Source organism: Lepidochelys kempii, chromosome 12 (assembly GCF_965140285.1).
Source record: "Lepidochelys kempii isolate rLepKem1 chromosome 12, rLepKem1.hap1, whole genome shotgun sequence".
Taxonomy (NCBI): domain Eukaryota; kingdom Metazoa; phylum Chordata; order Testudines; family Cheloniidae; genus Lepidochelys; species Lepidochelys kempii.
The window spans coordinates 2314968-2337380 of NC_136391.1; the positions used below are offsets into that span (position 1 = coordinate 2314968).

The window sequence follows — 22413 nt, forward strand, 5'->3', positions numbered from 1 at the left end:
CTGACGATAGTGGGTACTGCTACACATTCACCTAGAGTGGAGCACCCACAGTGACAGCACTCGAAGAAGAAGGGGAAGTTACTCACCTTGCAGTAATTGAAGTTCTTCAAGATGTGTGTCCCTGTGCGTGCTCCACTCCCCACCCACCTCCCCTCTACTTTGGAGTACTAGTATAATCGCGCCACAGTAGAGAAGGAACTGAGGGGAGTGCGGGATGCAGGTGCTCACGAAGATTCCAACGAGATGGGAGATACCAACTGAGTGTCTGCGTCCCGACCAGGCACTGCTACCAAAAATCTCCGATCAATGGTGCCAGGACGCACCAACACCTAGAGTGGAGCACCCACAGGGACACACATCTCAAAGAACTTCAGTTACTGCAAGGTGAGTAACTTCCCCATTTTCTGCATTTATTACACCGTGCACCTCTGTCTGGACAGACATCTCTTGGAATATGACTTTTCCATACCTTGAGCATGCAGGCTGGAATTTGTCCCTCTGGTTCTGGGAGTTCTCTCTCCTTGCCACATAGGTTTTATGATGATGAGTTTTAACACTCAAGTATCTTTATAGCTTCTAAGGTAGTTTCAGGTGTTTCAGGTTTCCCCCTACCTTTTGGTCTGTTGTTCAAACTGCTTTGCTTCTGTATAGCTATGGCTAGGATCAAGTCTGTCTTCAATTGTAGCTGCTGTGAAAGATTTTTATCTGTTAACCCAATAACCATCCTGTCTCTGATACTGTCATGTTTTTTGCATTCCCCAAATCAGTTTTCAACCAATGTATATGTGACAGGTTGGATCACAGAAAACCCTTTGGGAACTGCCAACTGATATGCTGGGACTACCTCTAAGCCGTTTCCCTGCCAGCTTGGGACTTCAGAACCTTGCCTGCTTGAGCCAGACAAGCTAGTCTGCTACAAACCCAGACCCAGGTCTGAACCATGTCCCCTAACAGCTGCAGGCTTAACTGGAAAACAGCTTAAGAAGTGTTTCTGTCTCCAACACTCAGATGCCCAGCTCCCAATGGGGCCCAAACCCCAAATAAATCCATTTTACCATGTATAAAGCTTATACAGGGTAAACTCATAAATTGTTCACCCTCTATAACACTGATAGAGAGAGATGCACAGCTGTTTGCCCCCCAGGTATTAATACTTACTCTAGGTTAATTAATAAGTAAAAAGTGATTTTATTAAATACCAAAAGTAGGATTTAAGTGGTTCCAAGTAATAACAGACAGAACAAAGTGAATTACCAAGCAAAATAAAATAAAACCCGCAAGTTTAAGCCTAGTACAGTAAAAAAACTGAATACAGATAAAGCCTCACCCTCAGATGTTTCAGTAAACTTCTATCACAGACTGGAGGCCTTCCTAGTCTGGGCACAATCCTTTCCCTTGGTACAGCCCTTGTTCCAGCTCAGGTGGTAGCGAGGGGATTTCTCATGATTGTAGCCCCCTTTGTTCTGTTCCACCCCCTTATAAAGCTTTGGCACAATGCGGGAATTTTTTGTTTCTCTGCATCCCCACCCCTCCTTCTAAATGGAAAAGCACCAGGTTTAAGATGGATTCCAGGACCAGGTGACATGGCACATGTCCTGTGAGACCCCAAGCCTTCATTCCTCCCAGCCTGACTCACAGGAAGGCCAGCCTGCAAACAGAGCCATCCACAGTCAATTGTCCTGGTTGCCGGGAGCCATCAAGATTCCAAACCACCATTAATGGCCCACACTTTGCATAATTACAATAGGCCCTCAGAGTTATATTTCCCATTTCTTTTTCAGATACAAGAATGATACATACGTACCAATATGATGACCACACTTAGTAGATTATAAGCTTTGTAATGACACCTTACAAGAGACCTTTTGCATGAAGCATATTCCAGTTACATTATATTCACACTCATTAGGATATTTTCATAAAATCATATAAAGTGCAACGCCACAGTATGCAGGCCTCTTATAAAACATTCAACATTTTCCCCTGGCTCATGAATTCTCTGGTGAAAACGTGCTCTTTCATAAACCACATTTCTCTAAGGTATAAAGTATGCATCAAACACAGCTAGAACCCTTTCACAGTCATCTTTGTGTCATCAGTTAAAGTCAAAGGATTTAAAGAGATGCTCTGCATGCTTCCTCATAGCAAAAATTAAAGATGATACCTATATAGCTCTAGGATTTTTGTGTGGAACTTATTTGCAATTACAAATCTTGCAAAATACGGGGTCCAGTCTATCCATTTGTCAAAGCAGAAGTTCTCTGGGCATTGAAGAGTGGCATGCTGATGAGATCCTGCAAACTTTGTTGCTTTGTTCCTTCTTTTTGCAACCTTTGTTGCTTTTTTCCTTCTGTTTCTGTTCTCCTTTGGTTGTAGCTTACTTCTGACTCCATGTCATGTTCCTGTACCAGATATGGCTGACTATGAAGCTTGCTTCTGAGTGACCTACACAACAGATGTGTTCATCATAAGATCTTTAATGTACTGCCAGGTATGGCTGAAGTAAGCTCAAATAAGATATTTTCTCATACTGCCACTGTGACCAGAATCCCAGGGGAGCCATACTGTGGTCACTCAATTAGGGTAAACTGCAAAGAATGGATCAGACTATCCCCAAAGCTGGTGGATATTCCAATACTTAGATTTACCAAGCAAGCACAAAATAGCTTCTATAATACCTTACTGGTACCCAGCTTTAGCTGACAACACAGTGCCCTTAAAGCATCCCAGCCTTAAGCCTCCACCCACACCCCCAAGTCAAATATGATGAGGACTACTGACAATCTTATTCATCATATAAGAAGGTTCTACCAATCCCAAAGGATCAGACACATTGCCTCCCAGGTTAATGAATATTTCAGATCTTACCCAAATACACACTTACAGCTAATCCTTATTAACTAAACTAAAATTTATTAAAGAAGAGAGAGAGTACTGGTTAAAAGATCAGTTTACGTACAGACATGAGTACAGTTCTGAGATCAGATTCATAGTGGAGATGGTGTGCTTCATAGTTGCAAAGAGTTATTTTAAAATTAGTCCATAAGTTATAGTCCAATGTTCACAATCAGGGTGATCCAGATGGGACTGGAGATCTCAGTCTTACGACTCAACCTTTCCCCGCATGAAGCATCAAGCAGAAATGATATAAAAAGGATCAGGACCCAAGATATCTTTATACAGTTCCAGGCCTTCTTTTGACAGCTCAGAGTCCTTAGGCGAACAATGGGCAATCATGGAGACTTTGAAGTAGACCTATTTCCTAAGCTTCACCAGTAATTAGCTACAGGGATAAACAAAAAGCAATTGCCTGTTTTCCACAATTCGCAGGTGATTTGATATTCATTTCAAAGAGATATGAATACAGTGATATCACTATTTTTACAGGTTTCAGAGTAACAGCTGTGTTAGTCTGTATTCGCAAAAAGAAAAGGAGGACTTGTGGCACCTTAGAGACTAACCAATTTATTTGAGCATAAGCTTTTGTGAGCTACAGCTTACTTCATCGGATGCATACTGTGGAAACTGCAGAAGACATTATATACACAGAGACCATGAAACAATACCTCCTCCCACCCCACTCTCCTGCTGGTAATAGCTTATCTAAAGTGATCACTCTCCTTACAATGTGTACGATAATCAAGTTGGGCCATTTCCAGCACAAATCCAGGTTTTCTCACCCTCCGCCCTCCCCTCCCCCATCAACAAACTCAATCTCCTGCTGGTAATAGCCCATCCAAAGTGACCACTCTCTTTACAATGTGTATGATAATCAAGGTGGACCATTTCCAGCACAAATCCAGGTTTTCTCACCCCCCACCCCCATACACACACAAACTCACTCTCCTGCTGGTAATAGTTCATCCAAAGTGACCACCCTCCCTACAATGTGCATGATAATCAAGGTGGGCCATTTCCAGCACAAATCCAGGTTTTATCACCCCCCCCCGCCCACACACACACACACACACACACACACATACATACAAACTCACTCTCCTGCTGGTAATAGCTCATCCAAACTGACCACTCTCCTTACAATGTGTATGATAACCAAGGTGGGCCATTTCCAGCATAAATCCAAGTTTAACAAGAACGCCTGGGGGGGCGGGTAGGAAAAAGCAAGGGGAAATAGGCTACCTTGCATAATGACTTAGCCACTCCCAGTCTCTATTTAAGCCTAAATTAATAGTGTCCAATTTGCAAATGAATTCCAATTCAGCAGTTTCTCGCTGGAGTCTGGATTTGAAGTTTTTTTGTTGTAAGATAGTGACCTTCATGTCTGTGATTGCGTGACCAGAGAGATTGAAGTGTTCTCCGACTGGTTTATGAATGTTATAATTCTTGACATCTGATTTGTGTCCATTTATTCTTTTACGTAGAGACTGTCCAGTTTGACCAAGGTACATGGCAGAGGGGCATTGCTGGCACATGATGGCATATATCACATTGGATGTGCAGGTGAACAAGCCTCTGATCGTGTGGCTGATATTATTCGGCCCCGTGATGGTGTCCCCTGAATAGATATGTGGGGACAGTTGGCAACGGGCTTTGTTGCAAGGATAGGTTCCTGGGTTAGTGGTTCTGTTGTGTGGTATGTGGTTGTTGGTGAGTATTTGCTTCAGGTTGGGGGGCTGTCTGGAGGCAAGGACTGGCCTGTCTCCCAAGATTTGTGAGAGTGTTGGGTCATCCTTCAGGATAGGTTGTAGATCCTTAATAATGCGTTGGAGGGGTTTTAGTTGGGGGCTGAAGGTGACGGCTAGTGGCGTTCTGTTATTTTCTTTGTTAGGCCTGTCCTGTAGTAGGTCACTTCTGGGTACTCTTCTGGCTCTATCAATCTGTTTCTTCACTTCCGCAGGTGGGTATTGTAGTTGTAAGAATGCTTGATAGAGATCTTGTAGGTGTTTGTCTCACAAATCTTGGGAGACAGGCCAGTTCTTGCCTACAGACAGCCCCCCAACCTGAATCAAATACTCACCAACAACCACATACCACACAACAGAACCACTAACCCAGGAACCTATCCTTGCAACAAAGCCCGTTGCCAACTGTGTGCACATATATATTCAGGGGACACCATCATAGGGCCTAATCACATCAGCCACACGATCAGAGGCTCGTTCACCTGCACATCCACCAATGTGATATATGCCATCATGTGCCAGCAATGCCCCTCTGCCATGTACCTTGGTCAAACTGGACAGTCTCTACGTAAAAGAATAAATGGACACAAATCAGATGTCAAGAATTATAACATTCATAAACCAGTCAGAGAACACTTCAATCTCTCTGGTCACGCAATTACAGACATGAAGGTCGCTATCTTAAAACAAAAAAACTTCAAATCCAGACTCCAGTGAGAAACTGCTGAATTGGAATTCATTTGCAAATTGGACACTATTAATTTAGGCTTAAATAGAGACTGGGAGTGGCTAAGTCATTATGCAAGGTAGCCTATTTCCCCTTGCTTTTTCCTACCCGCCCCCCCCAGACATTCTTGTTAAACTTGGATTTATGCTGGAAATGGCCCACCTTGGTTATCATACACATTGTAAGGAGAATGACTGGGAGTGGCTAAGTCATTATGCAAGGTAGCCTGTTTCCTCTTGTTTTTTCCTACCCCCCCCCCCAGATGTTCTGGTTTAACTTGGATTTAAACCTGGAGAATGGTCAGTTTAGATGAGCTATTACCAGCAGGAGAGTGAGTTTGTGTGTGTATGGGGGTGGGGGGGATGTGAGAAAACCTTCATCTATGCAGGAAATAGCCCGACTTGATTATGTAAAGAGTTGTCACTTTGGATGGGCTAGCACCAGCAGGAGAGTGAATTTGTGTGGGGGGGTGGAGGGTGAGAAAACCTGGATTTGTGCTGGAAATGGCCCACCTGTTGATCACTTTAGATAAGCTATTACCAGCAGGACAGTGGGGTGGGAGGAGGTATTGTTTCATGATTTCTGTGTGTATATAAAGTCTGCTGCAGTTTCCACGGTAAACATCTGATGAAGTGAGCTGTAGCTCACGAAAGCTCATGCTCAAATAAATTGGTTAGTCTCTAAGGTGCCACAAGTACTCCTTTTCTTTTTGCGAATACAGACTAACACGGCTGTTCCTCTGAAACCTGTCATTGTAAGGAGAGTGATCACTTTAGATAAGCTATTACCAGCAGGAGAGTGGGGTGGGAGGCGGTATTGTTTCATGGTCTCTGTGTATATAATGTCTTCTGCAGTTTCCACAGTATGCGTCCGATGAAGTGAGCTGTAGCTCACGAAAGCTTATGCTCAAATAAATTGGTTACTCTCTAAGGTGCCACACGTCCTCCTTTTCTTTTTACTATTTTTACAGTTCATTTAAACGTTAGGATCTCCTTTTGATCTCTGAATTAACGGAATACCGCATAGCTAGGACCTGTTTGATTACACGGTTAACCCCCACCAATAGATACGTATAAATGTACAAAAGCACAAACACTATGTGCCACCACGTCCCTAACGGTTGAATCTGGGTCATTTAGCCTGGGAGCTGCTTAACCCTTTCTGGCCATGGGTCACGGCGGACTGAACAGTAGAACAGAGAGAGCAGGCGGCCTTGCGGCACCTCAGAGACTAACACACTCATCCCAGCATGAGCTTTCCTGAGCTGCAGCTCACCGACGCTCCTGCTGGGCTAAGCGCGCCCGTCTCTGAGGCGGCGCAAGGCCGCCTGCTCTCTCTGCGGACGGGGACCCACAGGCGGCTGCTCTGGAGGCCGGCACAGGCGGGCTCAGCAGTGCGCTGCGCACCGCGCGGGCCGCTGACACCGCTTTAAGTCACACACTCGCAGGCGCCCCCGCGCAGTGCCAGGCGACCACACGATCTGGATTAACGACCTTTGGGGCCCGGCTGGCCACCGGTCCCGCCCCGCGTGACTGCGGACAGAGCCCGGGGCAGCGGCCCACGCCGTCCCCACCTGCCTTGCCACGCGCAGGCCTCTCCGCGGCCCCGGCCGCTCCGCCCCCGCCTGCAGCCGGGCCTGCCGCGACGGGACTCGGCCGACCCGAAGGCGAGAGCTCGGGGCTCGCCAGCAGAGGGCGCTAGGCCGGGGGCGCTGGCGGGGCCCGGGGGCCTCAGAGCCCCGCGGCGGGAGGAGGCGGAGCTCAGGCGCTGGGCGCGGCCGGCGCCAGCCACGGACAGGCGCGGGAGGGGCGAGCGCATGCGCGGCGCGCGGATCCTGACACGGCTGGGCCGCCCGCGCCAGAGAAAGGGGCGTGGCTCTGTGCTGGGGGCGGATCGGTCCAGGCCCTGGCGGCCCCCCCGGCTGCGCGGTGGCGTCATCCCGTGGCGGCGCGCTGATTTGCATACGCGCTGCGTGCGGTGGGGCGGCAAGCGGGCTGGAGGGTGTCGGATCCAAGATGGCGCCGTGCGGACGTGTCCGGAGCCGCTGGCCAGGCCCGCTGGCGCTGCTGCTGCTCTCGCTCTCGGCCGCGGAGCCGGCCGCAGAGGGGCCCGGCCTGGGGCCAGCTGGCCCGGGCGCCCCGCAGCAGGTCCCGGCGGGCGGGCCGGGCCCCGGGGGCCGGGGGCCCCGCGGCGGCTCCAGCGGCGGGTGGAAGCTGGCGGACGAGCCCGCCTGCCGCGAGGACGTGAGCCGGGTCTGCCCCAAGCACAGCTGGGCCAACAACCTGGCCGTGCTGGAGTGCCTGCAGGACGTGAGAGAGGTGGGCGGGCGCGGGGCGGGCGCGGGGAGTTGCTAGCCCGGCCGCTGCCTGGCGGCTTGGCGGGAGCTGAGGGCGCCGGGGGGGGGCGAGAGGGGCAGAGGCAGGGTCTGCTCGCGGCGTGCGTCGGGGGGGGGGCGCGGGGCGCCTGCGGGCCGGGTGAGAGCCTGCGGGCCGGGTGAGAGCCTGCGGGCCGGGTGAGAGCCTGCGGAGGGACCCTGGCCGTGCCTCTGCGCCTGCTGGGGTGGGAGCACTGGCCGTGGTGCTGCTGGCGGGGAGGGGAGTGTGGTTCGTGGGGGGCACCCTCCCCTCTGATTTAGAGCTGAGGCCCTGACGGCACCACGATTACTTCTTTGGTGTTTAAATTGCAAATGCTGCTGAATGATGACAGCGCGTAGGGCAGTGATTCTCACCAGGGGTACATGTATCCCTGGGGGTACACAGAGGTCTTCCAGGGGCTACATCAACTCCTCTAGGTATTTGCCTGGTTTTACAACAGGCTACATAAAAAGCACTAGCAAAGTGAGTGCAAACTAAAGTGTCATACATACAATGACTTGTTTATACTGCTTTTATACACTATTCATTGAAATGTAAGTACAATATTTATATTTCAGTCGATTTATTTTATAACTGTATGGCATAAATGAGAAAGTAGGCAACTTTTTCCGTAGTAGTGTGCTGCAACACTTGTATTTTTATGTCTGGTTTTGTAAGCAAATAGTTTTTAAGTGAGGTGTAACTTGAGGGTACACAAGACCAATCAGATTCCTGAAAAGAGGTACATTTGTCTGAAAAGGTTGAGAGCCACTGGTGAAGGGCAGTACAATTGTCTGTATTGTTTTGTGTAGAGGTAGCCGGACTTGATCCCCCTTTTGTCAGTTAACTTAATTCTGTACTTGACCTCTGTTTAGAGCTTTTATCTTTTGATAGCTTGATGGTAATTATTACACTGTGTATTCATAATTGTGCTGCTCATACCACAAATGGGGTTGCAGGTGTTTTGATAGAGTATCCAGAGTATGGCCATATTTTTCTTGGTCACAGAATTCTGGATTGATGCCTTTATTAAACTAAGTCATGTCAAGCTATCATTCATTCAGTTTGGTCCTTATTTGTTAGTAGTTACTAGGATTGGGGAAGGATTAGGTGTGTGTTAAATGTATTTGAACTGCTGTCTAGTAAATTTAATTGAAAAAAGGAGTGTCTCATGTCCTCTTTCAGGTCTTTAGCCTACGGGCTGGGAAGGAATCCCCTTCCTCTATCCAATGTACAGCAGTAATCGGTTAGGTGCATTATAGTGGGTCTCTTTTCTTTGAAACACTGGGTATTAGACTGCTGTTTGGAGACAAGGTACTGGGATTGCAGGATCTGTTTTCTGACTCATATGTCAGTTCCTGTTGAATGTGCATCATACTGTATTTTTCATCTGTACACATTAGGTCTGTTTCACTAGCTTAAATTAATGGCCAGTAAATTTAGAAAGAAGAAATTATTACTTCCTAATGTAGCTATTGAGATTGGGATTAAAAACTGTCACTGAACTTAATTTTTATTAGAAGCTTTCTATGGTAAGAGAAGGGTAGTCATTTCTCCTGCTTCTCGATATACAGTACTGCACAACTGGCCTGGGTGCACTGAAGGTTTTGCTTTCCTCTGAAGCACCAGGTAACATCTACTTCAGGAAGGAGGATACCAGATGGATTGCATGAACCTACAATCTGTTCAGAAGAGTGGCTTGTCCATTTGTTTCATTTTTTCTTACTCCCTTCAAACAACAACTGGGCTTTTAATGTTGAAAGAATTTTATATCCTCCCTTAAGTTTATCTAATATATGTTTTTGATGGATGGTAAGCTGAGCAGAGGAATCAAAGCATGGTCTGGGATTCTGATAACCCTATAAGTGGGGCCCTTTCTTTTGTTGAGTTGTGATTTTTACTGCTGTAGTAAAACAACTTGGTGAACATGTGTGGTGGTTTTACATCTGCCTCTTATTTTTCTATAAGTGCTCATATAAATGGGGTACATATGAAGCTGCGGTACTAGTAAGAAGTCTGTAAGAGCAATCAAAAGCTATATGCTCAAAGCATATTGGCAGCAAAATCCAGCTGTGTGATAGATTCCTGTTTGAGTGAGAGAAGAGACTGGTTGCATTGAGTTCTCAATTTAACAAAAAGCTTTTTGTCTTCTGTGATTGATAGTTACACGTTGTGAAACAAAGTTACTATTTCCCCATGTTTCCACCCCCCAGCGTTCCTCAGACGTTCTTGTCAACTGCTGGAAACGGCCCACCTTGATTATCACTACAAAAGGTCCCGTCTCCACTCCTGCTGGTAATAGCTCACCTTAAGTGATCACTCTCCTTACAGTGTGTATGGTAACACCCATTGTTTCATGTTCTCTACGTATATAAATCTCTGCACTGTGTTTTCCACTGAATGCATCCGATGAAGTAAGCTGTAGCTCACGAAAGCTTATGCTCAACTAAATTTGTTAGTCTCTAAGCTGCCCCAAGTACTCCTTTTTGCGAATACAGACTAACACAGCTGCTACTCTGAAACCAAAGGTTACTTAAATGAACTCTCAAAAAATAAGACACAAGCACCATATCATCTGTGGGCAAACACTTTTCACAGAGCAATCACTCCATATCTGACCTCTCAGTCCTCAGCCTCAGAGGAAACCTGCACAACTCCTTCAAATGATGACCCTGGGATCTTAAATTCATATTAAATTTGCTGAAACTAAAAATCATGGATTTAATAAACACTGGATTTATGGCTTATTACAACAATCTGTAATCCAGTCATCGCCCTTTTTTGTTCTGTGACTGCAGAGGTGTTACCTGGACACTTCACCTTGAATTGTCTCTTACAGTATGCATTTACTACTTGTGCTAAACTGTCTGTTCCACCTTCTGTTTAGCTGTGACATTCGGATTACCTTTCCTGGACCTGAAGAAGAGCTCTGTGTAGCTCAAAAAAGAGTGTCTTTTTCACCAACAGAAGTTGGTCCAATGAAAGATATCACCTCAACCACCTTGTCCTGCTAATTAGAAGGTGTGTCGCGCACCATGACATTTCTTCAGATTTGACTAATGAGTTGTAATGTATCCGTGTAAAAGAGCGTAGTACTTGTGGCACCGGCTCCGCCTTTTTACATGCAGTGTGTTTAGCCATGTCCTGCATGCTTTTTCTTTTACTGTTGTTAAATGGCCTTTCTCCAGTGGATCCTTTTTATCTGTCTTCAGATTTTATACTGCTGCCAATCACCCCATAGCATCTCATTGCCTTCTACAAAAAATCAGTGGCATTATTAGCAAAGTCCCTAGCAGACAGACTTCATGGAGTTTCTGGTTTTGACTTTTTGGAGTAAAATTCCTGCTTGGACTGGCTTTGGTGTTTTGTTTACAATTTTTTTTTAAAAAATATTTTTGAGGGGAAGTGTTGGGGCATTTTGACTTTTAAAAATCAATCAGTATCTCCCAGTGCCTATGGAAAGTACTGCTTTGCTAGGTCTGGAGACTAAGGGGGCTTGTTCCAGTGTCCTTGTGTTCCGGAGGTTTACCTCCTAACTCCATTGTTGTGTTTTCGCTGTATGATGTTCTCAGCCCCAGAAGGACTTCAGTGGTTCTTTGCATATGTAGGTCTGTACATCTGTGTAGCTTGAAGCACTTTGAAGTGAAAGTTGTTAAATAAACACAATATATTTCTATCCACCATGTAGCTGCAATAGGAGTCAGTGGTGCCAGTTTCCCCATATCGGCCTGGTAATATCAGATCTGAAGCTCTAGGAAGCACCTTCAGGGAGTGCTGGGGGAGGAGGGGTGAGGTTAGCTAAGTTCCCTGTAAGCCACATGGCTGCACAGCAGGTTTTAGCGGGGTGCAGGTGCTCGGGGAACCCGCCCGGGGACCTGGCACAGCAGGGGCGTCCTTACCCAGGCTCCAGCTTAGCCTGGCCCTCAACCTGCCGTGGCTTGGGCAGCCCGAACCCAGCTCTGAACCTGTGAGCCTAGCCCTGGAGCTGCCGTGGTGGGGAGAGGTGCCTCTCCTATTCCCCACCCTCCCCATCCCAGCCCAGGTGCTATGGGGAGAGAGAGAGCTGGGAGGAGTCCTCTCTCCCCGCTGTAGACCCAGACCATCTTCCTGCATCCCAAACCCCTCATCCCTGGCCCCACACCAGATCCTGTACCCCTAGCCAGAGCCCTCGCATCCCTACATCTCAACCTTCTGCCCCAGCCCTGAACTCCTACCCATGCTCCAAACCCCTCGGCCCCAGCCCCACCACATAAATTTTGTTACGTGCACCAATATGAAGGTGTGTCACACATCACCTCCATATTGGTACACATAACAAAATTCATTCTGCACATGGGTAAGAAATATTAGAGGGAACACTCGAGGTCAGTCCTTATGATCTGTTCAGTACTTGGTGCCTCTGATAAGTAATGGTATTTTGTGAAGTGGAAATATGTGCTAAGAACTGTCCTCATTTCTCTTTTGTTATCAGAGCTAGCAGATATCAGTGACTTATGGTTAGCCTCATTGGGGTGGGCTTGTACCATTGGCTTAGGAATGACAGTGATCACTTCCTAAATTAAAAAAACAAAACAAAACACCCAAACAAACTAAGATTCTTTCTAACCTTAAATTAGAAGTTTTTGCTATTTAGTTAAGCTGTCTTTCAGGTTTAATTAAAAAACATGACATGTCTCAAAATGGTATAAAATAACTTTTTACAGATATAGCCCATTTTTGTGTTTTACCATGGGTTACTAACCCCTTCCTGTTGTTTTATACCACTCAATTGATGCCTGAATGGGATTTTTGGGAGGTAGCACGTTTTAGAGAAGCCATACTGTTTTTGGGGTAGACACTTCTTGCCCCTCCCTTTCATTTTCTTCAGTTTTTCTGTTACTACCACTTCTGCTTTTCTCTGTTCCCCTTGCAATACATCTCTTTATCTTACCCGTCCACTGGTATTCTTCCGTAAGCTCTAGTAGTGTCTGACATCTGGGGCTAGTAGCACTACAAATAAATCTTTTAGTTTACACCCCACTTTGTGACAGGGCATCATCCAATCCAATGTGATTTTGATTTCACTCCCAGGGTACAGTTCTGCAGTCTGAACGGAATCCCATGTGTTTGTTTGATTTTTGACTGATAAAGGATACTGTCAGGTACAGCACAATGATTAATCTGCAGTGTAATAGTTCTGATGAGCAATGTCATGATATATCAGTATCTGTTTTTACCTCTCAAAGGTTCACTACCGAGAAGTAAATTAAAATGGTTATTTGAAAGGCCTACAGTATCTTGACTTTTTGCATACTGAGAGTTTCTGCAGTTTACCCCGTCAGTATTTTGAGTCTCAACAGTGTTAACCAGTTACTAACCAGCATTGAGTAGCATGTGGGAAGGTGTGCTCTATGCTCTTTATTCTGTTCAATATGTCATCCAAGACACCCTGCCTTCAGGTTGGAAATGGAGGGAAGAGTTTGCGGGAACAAATGCTGTCTAAAACTAGTCATCTTCTGTAAAGTTATGGCTTTATTTAAGAGGTCCTACAGTGTTTGTAAAGCAAACATGCAAAGTGGTGGCCATACAATAACTCTTTCTAAAACCAAAATTTTAAGGTGAGGAAGTTAAGAATCCTGAGCCCAGTAAAATAGATTGCAAAGTGTTTTAGGAGATACTATCTTTTTATTGTGTGTACAATGAATAGCACAACAGGGTCCCAGTTCCTGACAGGGCCTCTAAGCAGTCTTGCAGTACAAGTAATGAATAAGATTGTAAAAGCAATCTGGCTGCTGAGCACCAAGTAGGTTGTGGTAACTTGAGCATGATCTGATTGTCTTAATACTATATCTTAAATATTCTCCTGAAGTGGAGAATACACTGGAATGCGTTACCTAGGGAGGTGGTGGAATCTCCTTCCTTAGAAGTTTTTAAGGTCAGGCTTGACAAAGCCCTGGCTGGGATGATTTAATTGGGGATCGGTCCTGCTTTGAGCAGGGCTTTGGACTAGATGACCTCCTGAGGTCCCTTCCAACCCTGATATTCTATGATTCTATGATAACCTGCTTGAGTTACCCAGTGCTTCTAATGTCCTCTTCTGCCTGGACAGCTAGGTTTCTTTCCCATACCAGCAAGTTAATAATGGGGGAGTTGCTGGCTCATACATCAGTATGCTAACCCCAGCAGATTGAACTAGCCCCCATATGACCTTGTTTTTTTTATGATGTCTAACGAAAGCCTGAACATCCTTTATTTTAATATCTACTTGTTACTCTGGATATATCAAAGGAAAGTAACACATGTTTCCTGGTTTTTCTGCATAATTTCATGGAGACTAGAGAACTAGAATGCGTGTTTTCTCAGCCCACAGTTGATGGATTGGTTGTGTCCAGTCTCTTAGAACCCTCAGTTGAAAAATTGGGGGTATCAGTCTCCTACAAACATAGACATTTGGAAGAAAAGCTATCATGAATGTGTTAAACAGGGGTTAACAAAAACAATACTCAGTACAACAGTAACTTTCTTCCCCTCACTCCCCCCCTCGCCCTGAGTCCTTTTCCAGGGGCATCAGCAAAAACATTTCTGATGTTTTAAAGTATAAGTACCTTCCTGGGGAGAAAATTCAGGATGGTAAAAGGCTGTTTAATCAAGGTTAGAAAGGCATAACCGGAATCAGTGGCTGGAAACTGTAGCCAGGCTCAAACTGGAAACAAGGAACACATTTTGAAGACTGAGGATGATTGATTATTGGAATAAACTACAAAGGAAGTGATGGATTCTCCATTTCTTGATGTTTTTTAGTTTCAGACTGGAGGCCTTTCTGGAAGCTATGCTTTAGCCAAACACAAGTTATTGGGCTCACTTCATAACTGTCAGTGTTTCCTGAACCATCTTAGACATCCTCCTGAATTGTTAGAGGCGCTTAATAGTCTTACTGTTAAAAGGATGGGTTATGTGTGTATTACCTGCTCATTGAACTAACTTGATATAATGGTCATCTTATTGTGCTTTAAAATGTACAGAGCATTGAAACATTAACTAATTCTCACAGCACCCCTATGGGGTAGGTGATAAGTGTTCCCATTTATAGATGGCTACTCTGAGGCAAAGAAATAATGCGATTTGCTCAAGTCCAGACAGCAAGTCAGTGGCTGAGCAAAGATTAGAATTTGAGAACTGACCCACAGCCCATGGTCATTACTGTATAGATACACTGCCTCCCAAGGTGGGTGAAGCAGCTGGCTGTAAAAGGGAAACAGTGTAATCAGGTCTAAGGACTTGTCTGTACAGCCTGCACTTTGCACTGCAGAGTGCGAATTGCTGTGTGCACTAATGTGCTTATGCTGTAACTGCCCTGTGTGGAGGCCTGGGGCAGGAACTAAAAGGCACCTCTTTAAAGAGGAATGGTAACATGAACTAGGAACCTTTTAGTTCCCTTCTGCTGTGCTGCAGTTCACACCCATGTAGTCCAAAGTGCAGGGCAGTATTGACCTTGCATAAGTGTTTGTTTCCACCTAAATAAACATCAGCTCCTCCTTAAATCATTGAGAATTTGGTTCAAAGTTGCAAACGTGATATGTTCAATTGAGAACAATAGAATTAATTTCACCATCTTATTTTTAGACTTTGAAATGGGCCTGGCACTTCAGATAGCATGATAATGGTGGAAGCTATACAAGAACCTAGAAACAGTATAGGTCTTTCCTTACAGGGCAGTTAGCATACAATAGTTGATGGAAGATCATCTGGGCTGTATTCCTGACTTGCTGCAGGAAGCAGATAAAATCATCTAACCTTTCTGTACGTCAGTGTCTTCATCTGTAAAATGGAGATGATACTTATGCCCGTCTATGAAGCATTTTGAGAGTCTCTGAAAGGTGCCCTAAGCAAAAAATCCTATTGCAGCTGCTTTGAAACTGAGATATCTATTGCTTTATAATTGTAGTTGAGGCTCTCAATATTATAGCTTCATCTGATTTCCTTTTTTAAAAATAATACATAATTTCAGAATGATTACTATTGATATAATGAGGCTAGAATCGTCTATTGCTCTGGCATTTAACTTTAAAACGGCCAGGTAAAGCAGTTTGCTGCTTTAGCTTCTCTCTGTTCCTTAGAAGTCACTTTCCTCAAATTAATCGGACTTCCTGTTTTTACAACTCAGATTTGCTTGATAAACTGTTAGTCAAATTAGGTACCTAGAACGTCTGTCGGGTATCATCCAGGTCTCCTTTAGGATATGACTTCCCTATCCCACAGAGGTCCACTGTAGAAGCTGTGTGCTTAGCCACAGAACTGCTTTTGGTAGGATGGGATTGTGCTCTTGAGCCCAAAATCAAGGACATAAGTAGCCCTTGATGCTAGTGGGTCCTCGCTTGACCTCTGTCTGCTTGCAAGAGTAATTGCACAGCCAATTTTTCCCTCTTTTGTGACTTTAGTAGTTAAACATTTGTAAATGGCATTTTAGTAGCTAATTCATAGGACTTAAATAAGCTATATAGCAGGGCCTCCGCTTCCTGTAGCTACCATTGGCTGGGGACGGTGAACCGTGGCAACTGGCAGCTGCGAGCGGCCCTATCTGCGGATGCTTAGGTAAACAAAGTGTCTCGCGGCCCGCCAGGGGCTTACCCTGAATAAGCCATGAGCCAAGTTTGGGAACCCCTGCTCTACAGTTATTTCCTGTTTTTGAGTCCATTTTTGCAGATTCAATTTTTAAAAAAGCTGACTCAGCACCCTTCTCTTTCAAGAAGCTCTGAAAGTGCATGGGGTGGAGAGACCTCTTACTCATGTCTAAAAGTTCCTTAATCATTTGTGCAGTGGAAGTCTGCTGAAATGCTGTTTCTTGGGTCTAGCCAGAGGTGCTCCGTTATGGAGAAGCAGTCATTGAGTATCTCTTGGAAGAAAATATTTAGATACTGAAATCTGTAACAAGTGCATTAAAATCTGTCAGTTATGATGAAATGTGCATTTCTTTGGATATGAAACAATATCCATAACTATTTTTACTTTTAAGTGCTTGGGTTTTGTAAAGGGTGAGATAACTACATTGTTGACACTTAGCAGTCTTAACTGGATTTTGAAACTAAGGTTTTGTTTTTTTAATACGTAATTGAAGATCCTTCATTATCCTTGACCGTTTAAGTTATGGGATGTTTACACATTGCAATGGCAAGAAAAAGATCTTGCTTTCTTATCCTGCATGAATGTGCGTTCTCCTGGAGCTTAGCCTTTCCTGGTAAATTGATTGGATAATTTGAAATTTGACCAGGAACTGGATGGTGGTAGTCTGAAACACTGGCTGTTAAGACCATAACTTCTGTTTGAGCTACAGAATATCTTAAAGATATCCAGTCTTTATGTAAAGCCTTCACCAAGGAACGCTGTGGGTTCACATCTTTTGAATTCCAAATATTAGATCTCATGTCTTTTTCAGCTGCATTAAAGGGATGCCCATTACCAGAATCTCTTCCCCATGTAGGTACTTCTAGACCAGAGGTGGGCAAACTATGGCCTGCGGGCCAGTCGTGCCTGGCCCCTGAGCTCCAGGCCAGGGAAGCTCGCCCCGGCCCCTCCCCCGCTTCCCTCCGCCCCACAGCTATGCCGCCGCACGAGCAGTGCAGCTTGCGCCCGCCCACCTCCTAGGCTTTCCATCAAGTCTGTCCTGCCGCTCTGAGCAGCATGGTAAGGGGGCGGGGGAAGGGGGAGCTAGGAGGTCCTGGGGGGCAGTTAGGGGACAGGGGGTGGTCGGATGGAGCGGAGGGAAAGAAGGAGCCGGGGATGGAATCAGTTGCAGGAGATGAAGATTGGAATGGGAGGAAGGCCTAGTTTGGGATAGATCCCACTGGAGGCAGATATTATGGGCGTGGGAGAGAGGCATAGACAGAGCTGGTGGGACCTATCACAGGGAGAGTAACAGGAATGGGAAATTGAGCTGCTGGAGAAAAAGGGAGAGGCTGCAATGCAGGGAAGGGTATGGCGAGAGAAGAGCTGTACGAATGGGTGGCCCTGCAGGGAGTTGGTTTTTTATATGAATCAGGAAGACAGCAAATTCTACAGACCCACAATTCTGGATGAATCAGTGAGTTAGAAAAAAAAATTTGAGGAATAAATCAGTAAGCAGATAATTGGTTATGGACCAGAGTAGTTAAGCAGAGAGAGTCAAGTATAGGGGACAATAGGTTAGCAAGAAAACTGAGTTTTGGATTTAGACGAATGAGGTCTGAGTGACATCAGCTGCAAAGGCAAAGAAACTGTGCAGGTGTGCACTTGTGAGGTGTGGTGTCTTTTTGCACTGCTGCAGATGCTCACACTGGGGTAGTAGTGGCCTCTCCAAAGCCCTCATTGTTCCCAGGTGGTGCATTACTTTTCTTGTGTGCCTTGATGTTTTGTTTCTGCAGGAGATGACAACTGGATGTTCCTTCAGTAGTATGATTTCCCTGCATATGTGTACTGTGGCTCAACTTTGCCTACCCTTTGGTCTTTGGAGAATGTGCTCTTACGGTTAAAAGGCTTTACAGACACTTTGGCAAGCACTCTTCTTTTATAACTGGAAATGTTTTTAACCTGAATAATTGGAAAGATTAGGTATTCGCTAATTACCTTTTTTATTTTACACCTTTCCTTTCAAAAAGTATCTTATCTTGTGGGGTCCCAGAGCCCATGCTCCATCCCAAGTCTGAACATCTGCATTGCAGTTGTGTAGTCCCGTAGCCCGAGCCTTGCGAACACAAGTCAGTTGACACAGGCCAGCTTCAGGTGTTCTGTTGCAGTGGAGACATTCCTTAAATATTGACCTTTTATTGACAAATTACTGTAAGGGTACAGCACCCAGCATATGTTGAAAAACTAAGCCTTATATTATGCCATGTTTGCCTTATTTAAGAAGACCTTCAAACTGAGTTATGCTTCCTTCTTTGTTGCACGCTTGTGACCAGCCATTCTTCATTTAAATTTCATTGAGGGTATAAAGAAAAGGAGTGCTTGTGGCACTGTAGAGACTAACAAATTTATTTGAGCATAAGCTTTCGTGAGCTACAGCTCACTTCATCGGATACATACAGTGGAAAATACAGTAGGGAGATTTTATATACACAGAAAACATGAAACAATGGGTGTTACCATACACATTGTAATGAGAGTGATCAGATAAGGTGAGCTATTACCAGCAGGAGAGGGGACGGGACCTTATGTAGTGATAATCAAGATGGGCCATTTCCAGCAGTTGAGAAGATTGTGTGAGGAACAGTAGGGGGGGGAATATAAACAAGAAGAAATAGTTTTACTTTGTGTAATGACACATCCACTCCCAGTCTTTATTCAAGCCTAAGTTAATGGTGTCCAGTTTGCAAATTAATTCCAATTCAGCAGTCTCGTTGGAGTCTGGAGTACATGGCAGAGGGGCATTGCTGGCACATGATGGCATATTTCACATTGGTAGATGCGCAGGTGAATGAGCCTCTGATAGTGTGGCTGATGTGATTAGGCCCTATGATGGTGTCCCCTGAATAGATATGTGGACACAGTTGACAATGGGCTTTGTTACAAGGATAGGTTCCTGGGTTAGTGGTTCTGTCGTGTGGTGTGTGGTTGCTGGTGAGTATTTGCTTCAGGTTGGGGGGCTGTCTGTAAGCAAGGACTGGCCTGTCTCCCAAGATCTGTGAAAGTGATGGGTTGTCCTTCAGGATAGGTTGTAGATCCTTGATGATTCGTTGGAGAGGTTTTAGTTGGGGGCTGAAGGTGATGGCTAGTGACATTCTGTTATTTTCTTTGTTGGGCCTGTCCTGTAGTAGGTAACTTCTGGCTCTGTCAGTCTGTTTCTTCACTTCAGCAGGTGGGTATTGTAGTGGTAAGAACACTTGATAGAGATCTTATAGGTGTTTGTCTCTGTCTGAGGGGTTGGAGCAAATGCGGTTGTATTGTAGAGCTTAACTGTAGACAATGGATCGTGTAGTGTGGTCTGGATGAAAGGTGGAGGCATGTAGGTAAGTATAGTGTTTGTGTCCATTGCTTATTAGCACTGTAGTGTCCAGGAAGTAGATCTCTTGTGTGGACTGGTCCAGGCTGAGGTTGATCATGGGATGGAAATTGTTGAAATCATGGTGGAATTCCTCAAGGGCTTCTTTTCCATGGGTCCAGATGATGAAGATGTCAGCAATATAGCGCAAGTAGAGTAGGGGCATTAGGGGACGAGAGCTGAGAAAGCGTTGTTCTAAGTCAGCCATAAAAATGTTGGCATACTGTGGGGCCATGCGGGTACGCATAGCAGTGCCACTGATTTGAAGGTATACATTGTCCCCAAATGTGAAATAGTTACGGGTGAGGACAAAGTCACAATGTTCAGCCACCAGGTTTGCTGTGACATTATCGGGGATACTGTTCCTGATGGATTTTAGTCCATCTTTGTGTGGAATGTTGGAGTAGAGGACTTTTACATCCATAGTGGCCAGGATGGTGTTTTCAGGAAGATCACCGATGGATTGTAGTTTCCTCAGGAAGTCAGTGGTGTCTCGAAGATAGCTGGGAGTGCTGGTAGCGAAGGGCCTGAGAAGGGAGTCTACATAGCCAGACAATCCTGCTGTCAGGGTGCCAATGCCTGAGACGATGGGGTGTCCAGGATTTCCAGGATCTTGGATAACAGAATACCCCTGCTCGGGGTTTTAGGGGTGTGTCTGTGTGGATTTGATCTTGTGCTTTTTCAGGGAGTTTCTTGAGCAAATGCTGTAGTTTCTTTTGGTAACTCTCAGTGGGATCAGAGGGTAATGGCTTGTAGAATGTGGTGTTGGAGAGCTGCCTAGCAGCCTCTTGTTCATATTCCGACCTATTCTTGATGATGACAGCACCTCCTTTGTCAGCCTTTTTGATTATGATGTCAGAGTTGTTTCTGAGGCTGTGGATGGCATTGTGTTCTGCACGGCTGAGGTAATGGGGCAAGTGATGCTGCTTTTTCACAATTTCAGTCCATGCACGTTGGCAGAAGCAATCTATGTAGAAGTCCAGTCTGTTGTTTCGACCTTCAGGAGGAGTCCACCCAGAATCCTTCTTTTTGTAGTCTTGGTAGGAAGGTCTCTGTGGGTTAATATGCTGTTCAGAGGTGTGTTGGAAATATTCCTTGAGTCGGAGACGTCAAAAATAGGATTCTAGGTCACCACAGAACTGAATCATGTTCATGGGGGTGGAGGGGCAGAAGGAGAGGCCCCGAGATAGGACAGATTCTTCTGCTGGGCTAAGAGTATAGCTGGATAGATTAACAATATTGCTGGGTGGGTTAAGTCACTAAACCATCCAATCGGTAGTCACGACACGCGGTGTGTACAAAGGGCAGGGACTTAATCAACGTGAGCTGATGATCCACACTTACTGGGAATTCCTCGTTCAAGGGGAATAATTGCAATCCCCGTTCCCCATCACAAATGGGGTTCGACAGGTTACCCGCACCTGTCGGCGTAGGGTAGACACATGCTGAGCCAATCAGTGTAGCGCGCGTGCAGCCGCAGACATCTAAGGGCATCACAGACCTGTTGTTGCTCAATCTCGGGTGGTTGAACGCCACTTGTCCCTCTAAGAAGTCGGATGCCGATCGCTGGGGGGGTCGCATAACTAGTTTGCATGCCAGAGTCTCGTTCATTATTGGAATGAGGGTATAGTTAGGCAGGGTGAAGGGCTGGGTACAGCTTGGTTGCTGCAGCCTAATAAAATAAAGGCTGCACCATCTTGCCGAGCATAGAAACTTACATGGTAAAGCACTCTTTATCATATACAATCAGAGGAACATTATTGCCAATATTTAAAGATCATTTACAGTTTACAATAAAGTCATTATTTAAGAAGCGTTATGCCAAATGAAACTTCATGTTAGCCAGTTAGGTTGCTTGGGTGGCTAATTACTATTATCTGTTTTGTGAAGTAGTGTAATCTGTATGTTATTCACTGATAACCAGAAACTTCTACTCTTAAACTCTGTACCCTTTTTTTATTTTAACATATCTTAATAAAATTATTAAATCTGAAAAGTGCTATAAGTGTGAAATAGAATGTTGTCACAATTTCATGGTATCCCACTTTGGAAGTCTCGTTTTCCATTATGGAACTCCACAGAGCCCCACTGTAGGAATTGCATTTCTAACCACAGAACCATTTGAAGCAGTAGTTGACAGTTAAGGTGTTAATGCGTGTTCCTTAAGCCCAGGGTTCTATACGCTGGGAATAAATATCCTGTCTCTGCTAACCATCCCTCAGTTTTTCTGTTTCTGCCAACTGTACCAGTCAGAGAATCCAACTCTTTTTCCATAGCAGTTGACAAACCTAATTGTAGTTCATTTAAAAAATTTGCTTTGGCAGCTTTAGTTTTGCCTTTATGCCGCATAGCTGTGGGAGACCATTATCCTCTGACAGCTTGTTCCAGAGATCTCTGGGATCAGGATGGAAAGTGCTTTGGTGTTGTCCACACTCTTGCTATCAGAAACCATTTACAAGATAGTTAAAACTGAATTTTCTAAGCTGTCAAACTTGTTTTTAAATTTTGCCCAGTTGGTACATTGATGAGACACTTCTCATCAGATGAACTGCAGAGCACACTCAGTCCAGCTTGCATTTTACCATCAGAGTAGTAAAATTATGTTATACAAAAACTTTTTTGGGTGGCACTTAGTAGAATGTTCTTAATACCAAACAGGCAAAATATAAATTAGCTGAGATGTAAACTCTTTTCCTG

General features: G+C 45.1%; 1 protein-coding gene across 4 annotated transcripts in view; it reads left to right on the top strand.

Annotated features, from left to right (window-relative positions):
- Positions 1 to 7329: 7329 nt before the first annotated feature.
- GLG1 (golgi glycoprotein 1) overlaps positions 7330 to 22413 on the top strand; it is a 176672-nt gene continuing 161588 nt past the window's right edge. For all 4 annotated transcript variants that reach the window (XM_073307096.2, XM_073307099.1, XM_073307098.1 and 1 more), the window contains exon 1: positions 7330 to 7688. In XM_073307096.2, the coding sequence (XP_073163197.1) occupies positions 7386 to 7688 (303 nt within the window). In that variant the 5' untranslated portion in view covers positions 7330 to 7385. The remainder of the gene's footprint in view (positions 7689 to 22413) is intronic.